General features: G+C 43.2%; 2 protein-coding genes across 2 annotated transcripts; both read right to left on the reverse strand.

Annotated features, from left to right (window-relative positions):
- Positions 1-5243: 5243 nt before the first annotated feature.
- On the reverse strand, positions 5244-13139 carry LOC123732881 (TOG array regulator of axonemal microtubules protein 2). Its single transcript, XM_082964465.1, has 4 exons — positions 13040-13139; positions 12736-12841; positions 12349-12584; positions 5244-5643 (listed from the first exon to the last, which is right to left on the reverse strand). The coding sequence occupies exons 2-4, from the start codon at positions 12802-12804 to the stop codon at positions 5472-5474; spliced, it is 477 nt and encodes a 158-aa protein (XP_082820591.1). The 5' UTR covers positions 12805-12841; positions 13040-13139; the 3' UTR covers positions 5244-5471.
- Positions 13108-15094, reverse strand: LOC145861599 (uncharacterized). Its single transcript, XM_082964464.1, has 4 exons — positions 14914-15094; positions 14175-14726; positions 13518-13779; positions 13108-13171 (listed from the first exon to the last, which is right to left on the reverse strand). The coding sequence occupies exons 1-4, from the start codon at positions 15052-15054 to the stop codon at positions 13137-13139; spliced, it is 990 nt and encodes a 329-aa protein (XP_082820590.1). The 5' UTR covers positions 15055-15094; the 3' UTR covers positions 13108-13136.
- Positions 15095-16072: the final 978 nt, after the last annotated feature.

Consider the following 16072-nt stretch of genomic DNA (forward strand, 5'->3'; position numbering starts at 1 on the left):
CTTTTTTTGCTGAGTTTATATATATATACCGTATACAGTTGAAGTCGGAAGTTTACATACACCTTAGCCAAATACATTTAAACTCAGTTTTTCACAATTCCTGAAATTTAATCCTAGTAAAAATCCCATTTTAGGTTAGTTAGGATCACCACTTTATGTTAAGAATGTGAAATGTCAGAATAATAGAAGAGAGATTGATTTATTTCAGCTTGTATTTCTTTCTTCACATTCCCAGTGGGTCAGAAGTGTACATACACTCAATTAGTATTTGGTAGCATTGCCTTTAAATTGTTTAATTTGGGTCAAACGTTTCGGGTAGCCTTCCACAAGTTTCCCACAATTAGTTTGGTGAATTTTGGCCCATTCCTCCTGACAGAGCTGGTGTAACTGAGTCAGGTTTGTAGGCCTCGTTGCTCGCTCACGCTTTTTCAGTTCTGCCCTATAGGATTGAGGTCAGGGCTTTGTGATGGCCATTCCAACACCTTGACTTTGTTGCCCTTAAACCATTTTGTGTGTGTGTTTTGGAGTGTCAGTGTAGTATGTGTAAGTGTATGGTTAGAGTCCAGTGAGTGTATATCGAGCCTATGGAAGAGAGTCAGTGCAGAAAATAAGAACAAATATGAATAAAATAAGGGGGTCAATGCAAATAGTCAGGGTAACCATTTGATTAACTGTTCAGCAGTGCTATGGCTTAGGGGTAGAAGCTGTTAAGGAGCCTTTTGGCATTCCGGGACCGCTTGCTGTGCAGTAGCAGAGAGAACAGTCTATGACTTAGGTGGCTGGAGCCTTTGACAATTTTTAAGGCCTTCCTCTGACACTGCCTGGTATAGAGCTTGAAGAATATTGAAACGAATAATGGGCAAATGTTGCACAATCCAGGTGTGGAAAGCTCTTAGAGACTTTACCCAGAAAGACTCACAGCTGTAATCGCTGCCAAAGGTGCTTGTACAAAGTATTGACTCAAGGGTGTGAATACTTATGTAAATTAGATATTTCAGTATTAAATGTTCAATACATTTGCAAACATTTCTTAATATATGTTTTCACTTTTTCATTATGGTGTACTGTGTGTAGCTGGGTGAGAGAAAAACATATTTAATCAATTTTGAATTCAGACTGTAACACAACGAAATGTGGAATAAGTCAAGGTGTATGAATACTTTCTGAAGGCACTGTAGACAAGGATGGGGGCTTGGGGTTTTGATGGGAAAGGTCTAGGCTTTACAGGGAAGGACCATGGTTAGCAGGGTTGGCCTTCATTCCATTTCAACTCAATTAACTCTGAAAATGTAGTCAAATGCAGTTCATGAGTTCACTCAGTTCAGGAAACAACAATATCATTGAATTGGATTTTCTACGTTTTCAAATGTCCAATTGCTACATTTGCTGAGCTGAGCCAGACTGGAATGGAATCAGAGTTTTGCAGGCAGATCACCCGTGATACAAGTCAGTATTCGACATCCATCCATGGCTGAGGATGTCAGGATATGACGTGGAAACCGGCCACCAGGGGCAACAGTGAGCGCTGTTACCTTTAAGTAAGTTTTGGTTTTTCTAGGACATTGTGGATGTGGATAAGCATCTGCCTCTGACTCCAAAGGTTTCATGGTTGAATCCAGCGATAGAGTGTCAATTTTGATAGTTTTGTTATAAGCCTATCCCAAACCTTAACCATTTGGAGTTAATGCCTAACCTTAAGATTTCTGAGTTAATGCCTAAACTTAACCCTAACCTTAAAATCCGGAGTTAATCCCTAAATTTAACCTTAAACACTTTGAGATTTAACGTTTGGAACAACTTTGAAATTTGACGTTTGAGAAACATGGATGAACGTCTAACTCTGATGTGAGACTGAGACCTTGCAGAAATGTTGACACTTGCTGATAGATTTGTGGATCCAGGATCACATGTTGGGATGTGGCTCCCTCTAGTGGTACTTTTCCATATAGACTTACCCACACTCCAGGGTTTCGACCAGGGTTTTATGTTAATGTCAGCTCTAAAGACTTATGGTGACGGCATCAACAATCTTTGCATCATTCAAGTCTGTTGCTTTGTGAGAAGGTGTTAAAGTTCACAGATAGCCATTGTTATGTAAAAACAGCTGAAAAGAACACAGAGCATTGCCTTGGCCCCAAATGAGAGCAGGGATCCATGGGTAAAATACTGGGGTAAATCCTGTATGTAAATGCCCCATTAGAAGCTGGATGTAGAAACCAATGGTATAAACTCTGGTTGGTCGTGGTTGTGAGGCACCATCTTTTACTTGAGCATTATTTAGGTCACTGTAAACAAGGGCAACAAAGCCCAAATCCTGTGATAATCAAACAAAACAGAAAATACAACAACCACTGTTGTAATGTGTGGCGGAAAGAAGCATACATTATTTTTGTCCCCACTAGTGACTACCCTTTTCCACTTGTGCTCTAACTAGCTATCCCCCTTTCCCTTTCTTTAAATATTCTCATGAATGGATTTCACATGAATTCTTGGTTATTCCCATCTATGCAAATGGTATGTCTGGCATCTAGTGGTGTTTTGCAGTATGACTGGAGTCCTGTCTATCTCTAACATGCTGACCAGACCAGTTGCAAAATAAATGAACACATACATGTTATTCAATCATTGCACGTGCGCAAGCATCTGCTTAGCCAGGTGCTAAAATAGAACTTGGTTCTATTTGTGACACTGGATGCGCTTCAAGTCCTGTATCTTCCATCTCCTCATTTGTTTTTAGGAGCATATATCAAATCAAATTTCAAATCAAATTTATTTATAAAGCCCTTCTTACATCAGCTGATATCTCAAAGCGCTGTACAGAAACCCAGCCTAAAACCCCAAACAGCAAGCAATGCAGGTGTAGAAGCACGGTGGCTAGGAACAACTCCCTAGAAAGGCCAGAACCTAGGAAGAAACCTAGAGAGGAACCAGGCTATGAGGGGTGGCCAGTCCTCTTCTGGCTGTGCCGGGTGGAGATTATAACAGAACATGGCCAAGATGTTCAAAGATGACCAGCAGGGTCAAATAATAATAATCACAGTGGTTGTCGAGGGTGCAACAGGTCAGAACCTCAGGAGTAAATGTCAGTTGGCTTTTCATAGCCGATCATTCAGAGTATCTCTACCGCTCCTGCTGTCTCTGGAGATTTGAAAACAGCAGGTCTGGGACAGGTAGCACGTCCGGTGAACAGATCAGGGTTCCATAGCCGCAGGCAGAACAGTTGAAACTGGAGCAGCAGCACAGCCAGGTGGACTGGGGACAGCAAGGAGTCATCAGGCAAGGTAGTCCTGAGGCATGGTCCTAGGGCTCAGGTCCTCCAAGAGAGAGAGAAAGAGAGAGAAAGAGAGACAGAGAGAGAGAGAGAAAGAGAAAGAGAGAGAGAAAGAGAAAGAGAGAGAGAAAAAGAGAGAGAGAAAGAGAGAGAGAGAGAAAGAGAGAGAGAAAGAGAGAGAAAGAGAGAAAGACAGAAAGAGAGAAAGAGGGAGAAAGAGAGAGAGCGAAAGAGAGAAAGAGAGAGAGAAAGAGAGAGAGAGAGAGAGGGAGAAAGAAAGAGAGAGAGAGAGAAAGAAAGAATTAGAGAGAGCATACTTAAATTCACACAGGACACCGGATAAGACAGGAGAAATACTCCAGATATAACAGACTGACCCTAGCTCCCCGACACATAAACTACTGCAGCATAAATACTGGAGGCTGAGACAGGAGAGGTCGGGAGACACTGTGGCCCCATCCGACGATACCCCCGGACAGGGCCAAACAGGCAGGATATAACCCTACCCACTTTGCCAAAGCACAGCCCCCACACCACTAGAGGGATTACTTCAACCACCAACTTAGCATCCTGAGACAGGGCCGAGTATAGCCCACAAAGATCTCCCCACGGCACAACCCAAGGGGGGCACCAACCCAGACAGGAGGATCACGTCAGTGACTCAACCCACTCAAGTGACGCACCCCTCCTCGAGACGGCATGGAAGAGCACCAGTAAGCAAATTGATATAAAACATCCCCACTAAATGTTTTTAAATGCTCACGAATTTCTACAAAATGAGCACAAATTTATATTAAACATGGCTACAAATTATGAAACGAGCTCACGAATTGTAAAACGTCCACGTACTGTAATATACATCCACTATACTTTTAGTTTTGGATGTTATGATGATATTCCCTGGAGGTCGGGGCCCACAGGGCAGGTGCCCTGCGTGCCCATTCGGTAATCTGGCCCTGATCATGAAATTAAACTACAGGTATTGTTGTTACACATCCTCACACTGTCTTGGAGGATAAAACTGAGACTGTAGCCAGCTTCCATTTTACCTAATTTTATTGTCCAAAGAATGTTCTCATAGTCCAGAAGCATTGGATGAAAATCCACAATGTTGGTGCCATACAGGAGCACTGACCAATCTGCCTCCAAAAGAGGACTGCTGGTTTTGAGGATGGTGTGGAGGTCAGTGGTTGATGATCTGAGCACCCCCTGAGATGGTGAGTATGGTTTCAGTAGACCACTATTGAGCTGGTAGATCAGATAGGAGCTTCGAGGAAAGGTCATTTAGTGCTTTGAATGTGGTTCATATTGCCTTATAGTGAATTCAGGACTTGGACAGGGAGTCGATGCAGCTTAAAGATGCATTTACATGGGGGTTTGGATGATAGTGTCAAATTTCTTAGAATGAGCGAAAATATTAGAGTTTGGGGACTGGAGGCGATAATAGTCAAGTTGGGAAATGTGCAAATATTTAGATACAAACATATAGTCAAGTTGGGGATTATTCAGATATTCCTGTTGAAAAAGAGAAAAGACAGAAAGATATAATCTTACAGTATATTAAATTCATCCCATTGGGCCAAAACTGGTTGAATAAACGTTGTTTCCACCTCATTTCAACAACAACAAAAAAATCTATGTGATGACGGTGAATCAATGTGGAAAACACAATTGGATTTTTTTCACCCAACTTTTAACCAACATTTTTGGTTAATTTCACATTGGTTGATTTCCCAAATTTAAATCAAAACTAGACATTGAACTGATGTCTGTGCCCAGTGGGATTGGAGTTCTGTAATCATATCAGCTCATTTGTCATACTTCTTCTAATCATCCAGAGAGAATGTACCTTTCTTTGAGGTTAACCTTTGAGATGACCTCCCTCAAGGATTCTCGCTCTTTCCTCGGAGCGAATTTGTCCCACATTTTACCAAAGTCGCCATTGGGGGCCACGTTTCTCAAGATATTGCGACCATGATGCCTGTGGACAAAGATATTACTATCATCTTAAACGTGCAACATATCAAATAATTTCTCCTGTCTGTGATTAAAAACAGTACTCAAACGATGGCAACCTGAGAAAAAAATATCCCATCAAAATAAGACATACATTAGGTCGAATTTGCAAGAGGGTCGAGAGCTGTGCGTCCTGCGAAACACAACCCAGCCAAGCCGTACTACTTCTTGACACAAAGCCCGCTTAACCTGGAAGCCAGCTGCACCAATGTGTCGGAGAAAACACCATACACCTGGCAATCAAGAAACGGTCAGTGAGGTCTTTCTTCCCCGACAGGAGACGAGCCATCCCCATGACCTCAGCCAGTCTCTCCAGGTGCTGAGCAGTGCAGCTCCTCACCGCAGCGTTACGGTGGCTGAGGAAGGAAAAACAGAGCACATCAGTTACATGTCATAGAGATACATGAGTTAGGAGACGAATGATAATGGATTGTATTGATGAAGTCTCATCGATGGATCAAAATGTTCAGTAAGACTTTATATTAAAGTCCCTTAATATACCATTTATAAACTGTTTGTGAAGAGTTCAATTACCATTTATTAATCATTATTCCTACATTTGTAAATGTCAATGAGAAATCTATAAATAGTTATTTACACATTTATAAACGCTATTTTAAATGATTTGTTCATGATTTATCAGATAATTAATAAGGTATTTGATCATAGTGCCTTGTATATGATTTCATAATGTTAACCTCTCTGGGCTAGGCGGGACGAATAAACGTTGGACAGTGCAGTTAAATTAACAAGAATTTAAGCTTTCTGCCCATATCTGTCCTGGGAAATGTTTTTGTTACTTACAACCTCATGCTAATCACATTTGCCTACATTAGCTCAACCGTCCCGCGGGGGGGACACTGATCCCGTAGAGGTTTAATATCATAATGTTTCTTAAGACCTGCCTAAATGAAAACATGTGAATATTTGTGATGGTGTATATTAAATTGATTGACTTTGTAGTGTGGTAGTATTTGATATATAACTATTTATACATTAAAATGTTTATCTTTTACGCTATAAAGATACTTAAAATATGCAAGCAAGCATTAGGCAATGAGTTGACATTGACTAGCAAGAATTGGACTGAGAGTGGAAAGGTATTTAACATTATGAAATCATATACAAGGCATTAACAAACATTACAATGCAATACCTTATGCATGATCAGAGAGGGAGAGAAGTCATAGCCTGAAAGGCCATGCCCCAAGAGTCGCTGGGGTATAGAGAGAGAGAGCGTATCTCACTAGCGCAGGTCAGGAACAAAGAAAAAGAGAGAGACAATGAATCTAAGACTCTTAAAAGCCTCTTAGTTGTTAAAATAAAACAATGTGAGTTGTTAACCAATATGCTACTATAAAAGTGAACTTCCAATCAGATATCAGACCTACAGATGTAAACACAACTGAAACTCTGCTACCCAGAGTGGTAACGAGGGGGTTGGCGAGATAATTGAAATTATAAACCCGGTGGTTCGAGCCCTGAATGCTGATTGGCTGAAAGCTGTGGCGTATAACCTACCATTTGGTTTTGAAATATTGAAACCAAACCATATGATTTGAATGAAGTATTTAAGTAAACAACAGGAAAAGGTGACTGTAAGAAGCACTCATAATTTCAAATAGGCTACATGTCGTATTAAACAGCATATAAACACTAAATAGGTCAGGAGTCAGACATGTAGCCTAATATGAAATGTATTTGTAGTAGAATTAAAATGGTTATTCCATCAAACTTCAAATTATTAGAATAGTACACAACGCAGAACAGAACAACCAGGTTCAGGGCCAAAGCCCGCGAACAGGAATATTCCAAGTTCAGACAGAAGGGGGAGTCAGATCACTTTGATCGCCAGGAACTTTACTTTTGGTGTCCATTTTTAATTGTTGCGCTACTGGTGCTGCCTGTTGATGTTAGGTGGGCAGTTACAGTAGCTGAATGATGTTAACATCTTCGGGTTTTGTTTCATTAAATATATTTTATTTCATCTGGGTGCTTGCTTCACCTACTAACACCCTGGTACTATCCGTAGCTGCCGTTCTCCTCAGTCCGAGAAAACACTGAGAAAGGTGTGTCTTGCAGATTACTCCTTTGCAGAAGTCCATAACGTGAAATAAATAAAACATCCCAAGGTTAATGCTGTAGATATTGTTATAAGGGAATGTGAGACTTTAGAAACATGTAACGTTCAGCGTTTTATTGTTGTTATTAATATAGTTTACAGAGTGCTAAAAGTGCTGCTGTTGCTAGCTAGCATGCCTTTCTGTGATGCAGACGGTTAGCTGAGCTGGTGCGGGCGTTGCATTATGGGAGATGTAGTTTGGTCCTCTAAGGTCTGAATGGGATAGAGGCGATTTCACGTTGTAACTTGTTTGTGCTGCAGTGTTTTTTGTAAATTTGTTGTTTTATTTTGGTACTGTCAACACTATGGCGCACACGCGCAGCCAGTTTGGGTTCCGTGTAAGCTCAGCATTTAAACAACATTTTGTTGTATTAAATCGTTATAGTCTATAAAATTGCACATACATGCTGATTGACTTACTTAGAATTAAATACAAATTAAATGAAAAATGCCTCATTAGGCTCAGTCTACAGTGCCTTTGAATTTATTTTTAGAAACATGAGTTTGGCCAGAGTCTGTAGCTTCAGGCTCATGTGATTGTGCCTGGAGAGCAGGCCAGCCGCAGAGAATACGCTCTCAACTCTTGCAGAGCCACTTGGGATGCTAAACACCGTTTGGGCCACTAATGCCAGGCTGGGCAGGGATGCATAGTTATTTTTATTTTGTTCTGTAGGTAGGCCTAAAGGATTTTAGTTGAAATATCTCTATGAAAACAGAACGCTCCTTGAAAGACGTAATAGAGTTAACATGCCCTCAATGATGGCCTAATGTATAGATAATAGAAGGAACATTTTTTAGAGATTATTTTTTGTTCATAAATAATGTGCTAAAATGACACACTTAGCTAGCTACCCACCTCGTTCCTTTCTGTTAGCATGTACGCGTAGTAAGTACATGCTTTCGGGATACCTGTCTTTTCATTCTTTAGTTGTGGACACTACATAACCGCACTCCCTCTCTTGCTCTTGGTCCTCATCTTTGTAAGTCACCTTGATTTTTCACCTGTGTGTTTTATCAGCTTCTTTATGAAGATATTTAGAATATTAGATGACAGTAGCTAAAGCAAGGTGCTATAGCAGCACACAAGTAGACTACAAATGCATGCTGGGCCGGGCATGCCTTGAGCTTGTAAAATGAGTGCTACTGGAGCACTACTGGAGCGAAATTGAAGGGGGCGAGAAAGCCGAAGCCCCAGCCTCTGGGAAACTTGCTCCACGATTCAGTCCAATAGGGCAAGCTCCACTCCTCACTCTGCTCACATACTCTGGCATGGCCACACCCTAAGTGGGACTGACTGTGCAGCTATCTGTATCTCAGTCAGACTTATCGCTTTGGAGCCTATTTGTGCTCTGTTCTAACAAATCTCGCTGCGCATCATGTAGAAATGACCTAGTCTGATCATGCTCTTTTTCAAATGCTTGAAGTTCTGCTTCCAATTGCTCTATGTTGCACTCTGATTTCCTCTGGGAAGTTCATCAGTAGTTTGCTGTGTTGCTATTCGTTTTTCCCCAAGTAAAAGCGCAGCAAGCTTTAGAATGAACATTCTCTTGTATTTTTTCTTATGCTTGTCAATAGACTGAGTATACAAAACATTAAGAACACCTTCTCTTTCCATGACAGACTGACCAGGTGAACCCAATTATTGATGTCACTTGTTAAATCCAATCAAATGTATTTATATAGCCCTTCTTACATCAGCTGATATCTCAAAGTGCTGTACAGAAACCCAGCCTAAAACCCCAAACAGCAAGCAATGCAGGTGTAGAAGCATGGTGGCTAGGAAAAACTCCCTAGAAAGGCCAAAACCTAGGAAGAAACCTAGAGAGGAACCAGGCTATGAGGGGTGGCCAGTCCTCTTCTGGCTGTGCCGGGTGGAGATTATAACAGCACATGGCCTAGATGTTCAAATGTTCATAAATCCACTTCAATCAGTATAAATGAAGGGGAGGTGACAGGTTTAATAAGGATTTTTAAGTTTTGAGACAATATGGACATGGATTGTGTATGTGTGCCATTCAGAGGGTGAATGGGCAAGACAATATTTAAGTGCCTTTGAACGGGGGGCTAGGGTCATTCTGTTATATCCGGTGTAATTCTCCTGTCTTTTCTGGTGTCCTGTGTGATGTTATATATGCTCCCTCTAATTCTCTCATCTTTCTCTCTCTCTCTCCCCTCTCGGAGGACCTGAGCCCTAGGACCATGCCTCAGGACCATCTGGCCTGACGACTCCTGAATGTCCCCGTCCCTAGTCCATCTGGTCGTGCTGCTGACCCCGTTTCTGCTGTTCTGTCTGCGGCCATAGAACCCTGACATGTTCACCAGACCCCCCGCACCCCCTATGTTTGGTATACTCAGTGTATATTGCCAGTACTAAAGAATTTCATCCCTATTCGAATCAAATGTGAGAACATTCTTGCCTTTTTTGATCAAATCATTAATACGAGTCGATTACCATAATTCAAAAATGTAGATTGCTTGCATATTCGCCATCACATAGGCCACATGTTCGTTATATATGTTAATTTTACCTTTTTTTAACTAGTCAGTTAAGAACAAATTCTTATTTTAAATGATGGCCTAGGAACAGCGGGTTAACTACCTTGTTCAGGGGCAGAACAACAGATTTTTACCTTGTCAGCTCGGGGATTCGATCTTGCAATCTTTCAGTTACAAGTCCAAACCGCTAACCACTAGGCTACCTGCTGCCCCAATAGAATAATAGAATAGAATAAACTCAAATTTAGTCCAAAGTATCTGTAAGATATATCACATCGGGGTCACCATTTACTGTAGTGTCGAATTACAGGAAATTAACTTTAATATGCACATGTTTCTCTCCGCAGTCAAGCCATAATTGTTGGGAACCCGCTTGGTGGGGGGGCCTCCCAACCAAATCTCCCCAAGAGGCTAAAGAGGCTAGAGCCGGCCCTGCTCTGGAGCATCACTTTCATATAAAGTGTTAACAAATGTTCTCGTGTAGAGATGATACACATCCACTGCAAATTAGGTCCCGGACGATACCAGTATCCAAAACACGAAGTGGATAAAAGTTCTTTAGGAAAACAGACGTAATGTTGGAAACAAATATCATTATGTTGTCCTCCTGAGTAATATTTATTTATTTTCCAAGCTGTATCAGACAATATTTTACATACAGCAGGTTTTTAAAGGACCAAAGAGTGAGATCTGCTATGCGTTTTCATTTTTGCCATTGAAAATATATTGCAATACTGGTATTGTCCCGGCCCTAATACAAATTTTCAATCTGTCACTGGCCCAGGCGGTTGTCCCTACGTGCTTCAAGACCGCAACCATTGTGCCAGTGCCGCAGCAGTCGACCGCATCAAGCCCGAATGACCTCCGACCTGTTGCACTCAACCCCACGATCATGAAGTGCTTCGAAAGACTGGTTTTGGCCTACCTTAAGTCCTGCCTCCCTCCAACACTGGATCCCCACCAGTTTGCCTACCGACCGAACAGGTCTGCAGAGGACGCCATCTTCACAGCTTTACACTCTTCCATGACAAAACCAACACCTATGTGAGAATGCTGTTCATAGACTTTAGCTCAGCATTCAATACGGTCATTCCCTCTAGGCTGGTCACCAAACTCCATGACCTAGGGATCAGCCCCTCTCTCTGTAACTGGACTTTGGACTTCTTGACCAACAGACCCCAGTCTGTCAGGTTAGACGACTTCACCACCTCAACCCTGAACCTGAACACTGGTGTGCCGAGCCTCTTCCTGTACTCCCTCTTCACCTACGACTGAGTTTCTGTACACGGTATCAACACCATCGTCAAGTTCGCAGACGAAACCACGGTGGTAGGTCTGATCAGTGACAATGACGAGTCAGCCTACAGGGAGGAGGTCAAGCACCTGGCTGCATGGTGCGCTGACAACAACCTGGCCCTCAATGCAAAGAAAACCAAGGAGCTCATAGTGGATTAACAGGAAGTCTAAAAGCCGCAGCCACGCCCCAGTTCTCATTGATGGCACTGAAGTGGAGCGTGTGCCCAGCTTCAAATTCCTGGGTGTCTACATCTCCGATGACCTCTGCTGGACCCGCAACACCTCAACCCTAGTCAAGAAGGCGCAGCAGCGCCTGTACTTTTTGAGGAGGCTGAAGAAGGCCTGCCTGTCTCCCAAGATCCTGGAGAACTTTTACCACTGCACGGTCGAGAGCAATCTGACTAACTGCGCCACAGTGTGGTTTGGCGGGTGCTCCGTGGCTGACCGGAAGGCCCTGCAACGGGTGGTGAAAACCACCCACCACATCACTGGTGCCCAGCTCTCTGCCATCGGAGACCTCCAGCGCATCAGGGACCCTTCACATCCATGCCACAAACAAAAGGTACTGCCTCTCAGGGACCTTGTTGCACTACTCTCTTTGTCCATTTCACAGTACTACTGGACTCTGACATTGCTTTGCAAAATCTGATTAAGGACATAATTCAGTTGTACATGTACATGTCTACCTCGGTAACCTCATTGCTGCTCTCCCTGCATTTCAGTTGCATGCCTCCTTGCACTTTCAATTTGCCTTCATTGCACATTTAGACTTGCCATTTGCCTTCATTGCACATTTATACATCCCACTTAATAACGTACTTAGTTATTTTACTTTTTACTACATTTTCTGCACTCTTTTATTTGCACTTCTGGTCAGTTACTAACTGCATTTCGTTGTACTTGTACTTGTTCAATGACAATAAAGTTGAATCTAATCTAATGTGTGGTATACTTAAGCGAGCAGTGACCATTTTGCACCAGAAAGTTCACTACATATCAATTATCTATTGCATTGTCACATCAGGTCCGTTTGGAGTGAATCCTAACCTCCATTCGAGTCAACCTTTCAATGTGAGACAAAGTGAACATTTGTGGAAGTCCGGATCTACCCCTTAGTGAGTGTTAATTGACCCCTCTCCCTCTTTACCTCAGCCCACCGACCAGCAGGGCATTCATGACACGGGTAGGGGTGCAGCTCTGCACCATGTGACCCAGGGCAAAGTTGGCGGCCTGCCGGATGAAGTTGTTGGCCTCGCTGGCTTTGTGCAGCAGCACGCGTGCCGTCCCCTCCACCTCACTGTCCATGGCCCTCTGGAGGTGAACGTACATGTCACCCAGTGTGGCCATGGCAGCACAGGACACTGCAGAGCGCAGGTTCTTCACCTGAATCATAATAACACGCACAGGACCAGCTATTAATGTTGAGCAGTACAACCCACGAACATCAGAAACATGACACAATCATTTGGATTGTTCTCCAAATGTAGCAGATTTGTGCAGATGAATGAATAGGGCAGTGAATGAATAGAGCTACCTCATTTATAATGGCAAGGCAGATATCATGGAGTTTAGGCATCAGTATGTCCATGTGGTTCTGAGCCATCACACGGAGAGAGGTCAAGCCCTCGATCTTCTTCTCCCTGCAAGTCAGTGAAAGAAACGTAAGCAATTTCCACAACATTTTCCAAAAACATTATAAAGATGTTCATCAATTAGGACTCTGATCTCTTAATTTCAGAAGTTTCTACGCTCTGTAGCTCAAATCTACATTTCCAAGGACACTACACTGTGCTTCCTTTAGCCTAGCTCCATTGGTCTTGTCTACAGTGAATGCTCACCAGTCATCAGAGGCAGAGTGGAGCAGCTTGAAGGTCTTAGTCAGGGCCTGCTCTGGGTTGGACAGGGGCTGCAATCTGGCCTGGTCCTGACTTTTCTTTATTTGGCCCTTTGGCTCACGGCTGCCTTCTTGTCTATGGGTTGACAGCAGACATCTATCTCTCTGTGAACTGTATGTATGTATTTATGCATTTACTCATTTCCATATCTGTTTGTAGCTTTTAACACTAGAACATCTTAGTTCATTATGATTTCATTTTAAATTTAGCACACATTTTTTGGTGCTCACCCTGCTCAGAAGCAGGGTCTAATTCGCCTTGAGCAAAGGTTATCTCACTGTGCAACAGGCAAAGCAAGTGTGGAAAAATGTCTTAGCCCTGGGCTAAAGCCATTTGTGTCCCTTCCCTTCCTACTATCAGTCTACCTAGCTTCATCTCCCTGTCTAATTTAAATTAGTGTGAGTACATGAGAGGGACTGACCTGAGCCGGTGTCAGCCTTTTGCAGGCTAAGGAACCTTGTAGGCCGAGGCAGTTTGCTCCTGGGCTTGGTAGGGGGGGGAGCAGGCCTGGGTGGGCTGTCACGCGACTTTACCGGGGTCCCAACATCCAAGTAGTCACGGAGCTCCGCAGGGGTGTTCATATCCACTGAGCTCAGGCTTCCCAGAGAGCTGGTGGCTATTTCCCCCATGGACATGGCCGAGCCCAAACTTCTCCTGCCCATGGCCTTCACCTCATGTACCACCTTTGGCGTAGACAAGAAAAGAATGCTCCCATCATAGAAATGCATATAGAACTAGTATATACATAAACTAATACACAGAGATCCTTAATTCTAGGATCTATTCTATCATGCCGTCAAAGAGAGTATCCTTTCTAACCTGTACCCCCGCACACTGTACCCCCTCAACTAACCTGTACCCCCGCACACTGACTCGGTACCGATACCCCCTGTAAATAGCCTCGTTATTGTTATGTCATTGTGTTACTTTTATTATTATTATTATTATTGTTTACATTAGTTTATTTGTTAAATATTTTCCTAACTCTTCTTGAACTGCACTGTTGGTTTCACAGTATGGTCTACACTTGTGTTTTCACAAATTTTCACATTTACAATAAATTGAAAGTCCATCCTACCTTCCAGGCCTCCTCCTTCAGGTGAGCCTCGATGTCCCTCACCTCCTCCATCAGGTCAATGGGTCCATTGTTGTCAGGACAGCCATGGTCCAACTGGACTTTCAGGGCTTTGACTCCCCGCCTGCCCTTCTTCTTCTTGCCCCTCTTGGAGGGAGCTCCAGTGGGAGGGACGGGAACAGGCCGCACGCTACTGCTGCTGAATGACTTATTTACCTGGATGGACTCCAGAGAGTGAGATCCGGGTCGAACTTGGGCTCCGTCCACCCCCACCACGTTCTTCAGTGGGGCCAGAGCTATGTGTTCAAGCCTTCGTGGCAAAGGCCTCGGTGGAGCTTTCGGCCGCGGAATGCACTGAATAGAGGGGACGAAGTGGTGCGCGAAGGTGCTGCCAACCCCGATGAGAGCAGTCCGGACATAATTCTCATGGATAGCACTTATCTTTCTTTGCTTTCCTTCCATGGCCTCTCTCTCAGCTCTCTGCATCTGCAGAAGTCTGGCATCACTGATGAAGCCCCGATGGCCCTCTGGGATTGGGTAGCTCTCCTGATAGCCCTGGATCACAATGGTATAGTATGAAATGAATAGCAGAAGTGAAGTAGTCAACATAGTTTCTACAGTGTGTCATATAAAGCTTTTAAGCTAAAGATGTTATGGATGTAGGCCTACTGTATGTCTATGAAACCACAAAATAAACACAGTGATATTTTTGAAAAACGTTTGAAATACTGATGAGCCTTACAAAACTTGAAAACCTGTCCTGGTCATCCTGTTGGATTAAAGCCATGTTTTGCTTCCTCAAGTTTTCGATGACGCTCTTCATCTGAGAGTTCTCCTTCTGGAGTTTGTCAAACTCACTTGATTTTCTTCCTCGATAAGCCATTGATAATAAATGTTAACACTCTCAAAATAAGAACTTGACCTATCTCTGTGAGAGAACTATCATGAAATGCTAAATGACTTAAATGTAAATGTAAATGTAAATGTTGCTTGCCAGATGGAACCAGCAATGATATCATGGCAAGGATTCCGTTACATTGTGATGTCATAATGGGGTCTGTTGACAGCACTGAGCACATCAGCACATGGTGAACATTCATGAAAGCTTTTTGATTCCCATATAAAATCATAAATGTGTGATGAATTTGTAAATATATATATATATATAAACTCAGCAAAAAATAAACGTCCCTTTTTTTAGGACACTGTCTTCCACAGATAATTCATAAAAATCCATGTAACTTCACAGATCTTCATTGTAAAGGGTTTAAACACTGTTTCCCATGCTTGTTCAATGAACCATAAACAATTATTGAACATGCACCTGTGGAACAGTCATTAAGACACTAACAGCTTACAGACGGTAGGCAATTAAGGTCACAGTTATGAAAACTTAGGACACCAAACAGGCCTTTCTACTGACTCTGAAAAACACCAAAAGAAAGATGCCCAGGGTCCCTGCTCATCTGCGTGAACGTGCCTTAGGCATGCTGCAAGGAGGCATGAGGACTGCAGATGTGGCCAGGGCAATAAATTGCAATGTCCGTACTGTGAGACGCCTAAGACAGCGCAACAGGGAGACAGGACGGACAGCTGATCATACTCGCAGTGGCAGACCACGTGTAACAACACCTGCACAGGATCGGTACATGCAAACATCACACCTGCGGGACAGGTACAGGATGGCAACAACAACTGCCCGAGTTACACCAGGAACGCACAATCCCTCTATCAGTGCTCAGACTGGCCGCAATAGGCTGTGAGAGGCTGGACTGAGGGCTTGAAGGCCTGTTGTAAGGCAGGTCCTCACCAGACATCACCGGCAACAGCGTCGCCTATGGGCACAAACCCACCGTTGCTGGACCAGACAGGACTGCCAAAAAGTGCTCTTCATTGACGAG

This window comes from Salmo salar, chromosome 02 (assembly GCF_965601325.2).
Source record: "Salmo salar chromosome 02, fSalSal1, whole genome shotgun sequence".
In the NCBI taxonomy this organism is placed as follows: Eukaryota; Metazoa; Chordata; class Actinopteri; order Salmoniformes; family Salmonidae; genus Salmo; species Salmo salar.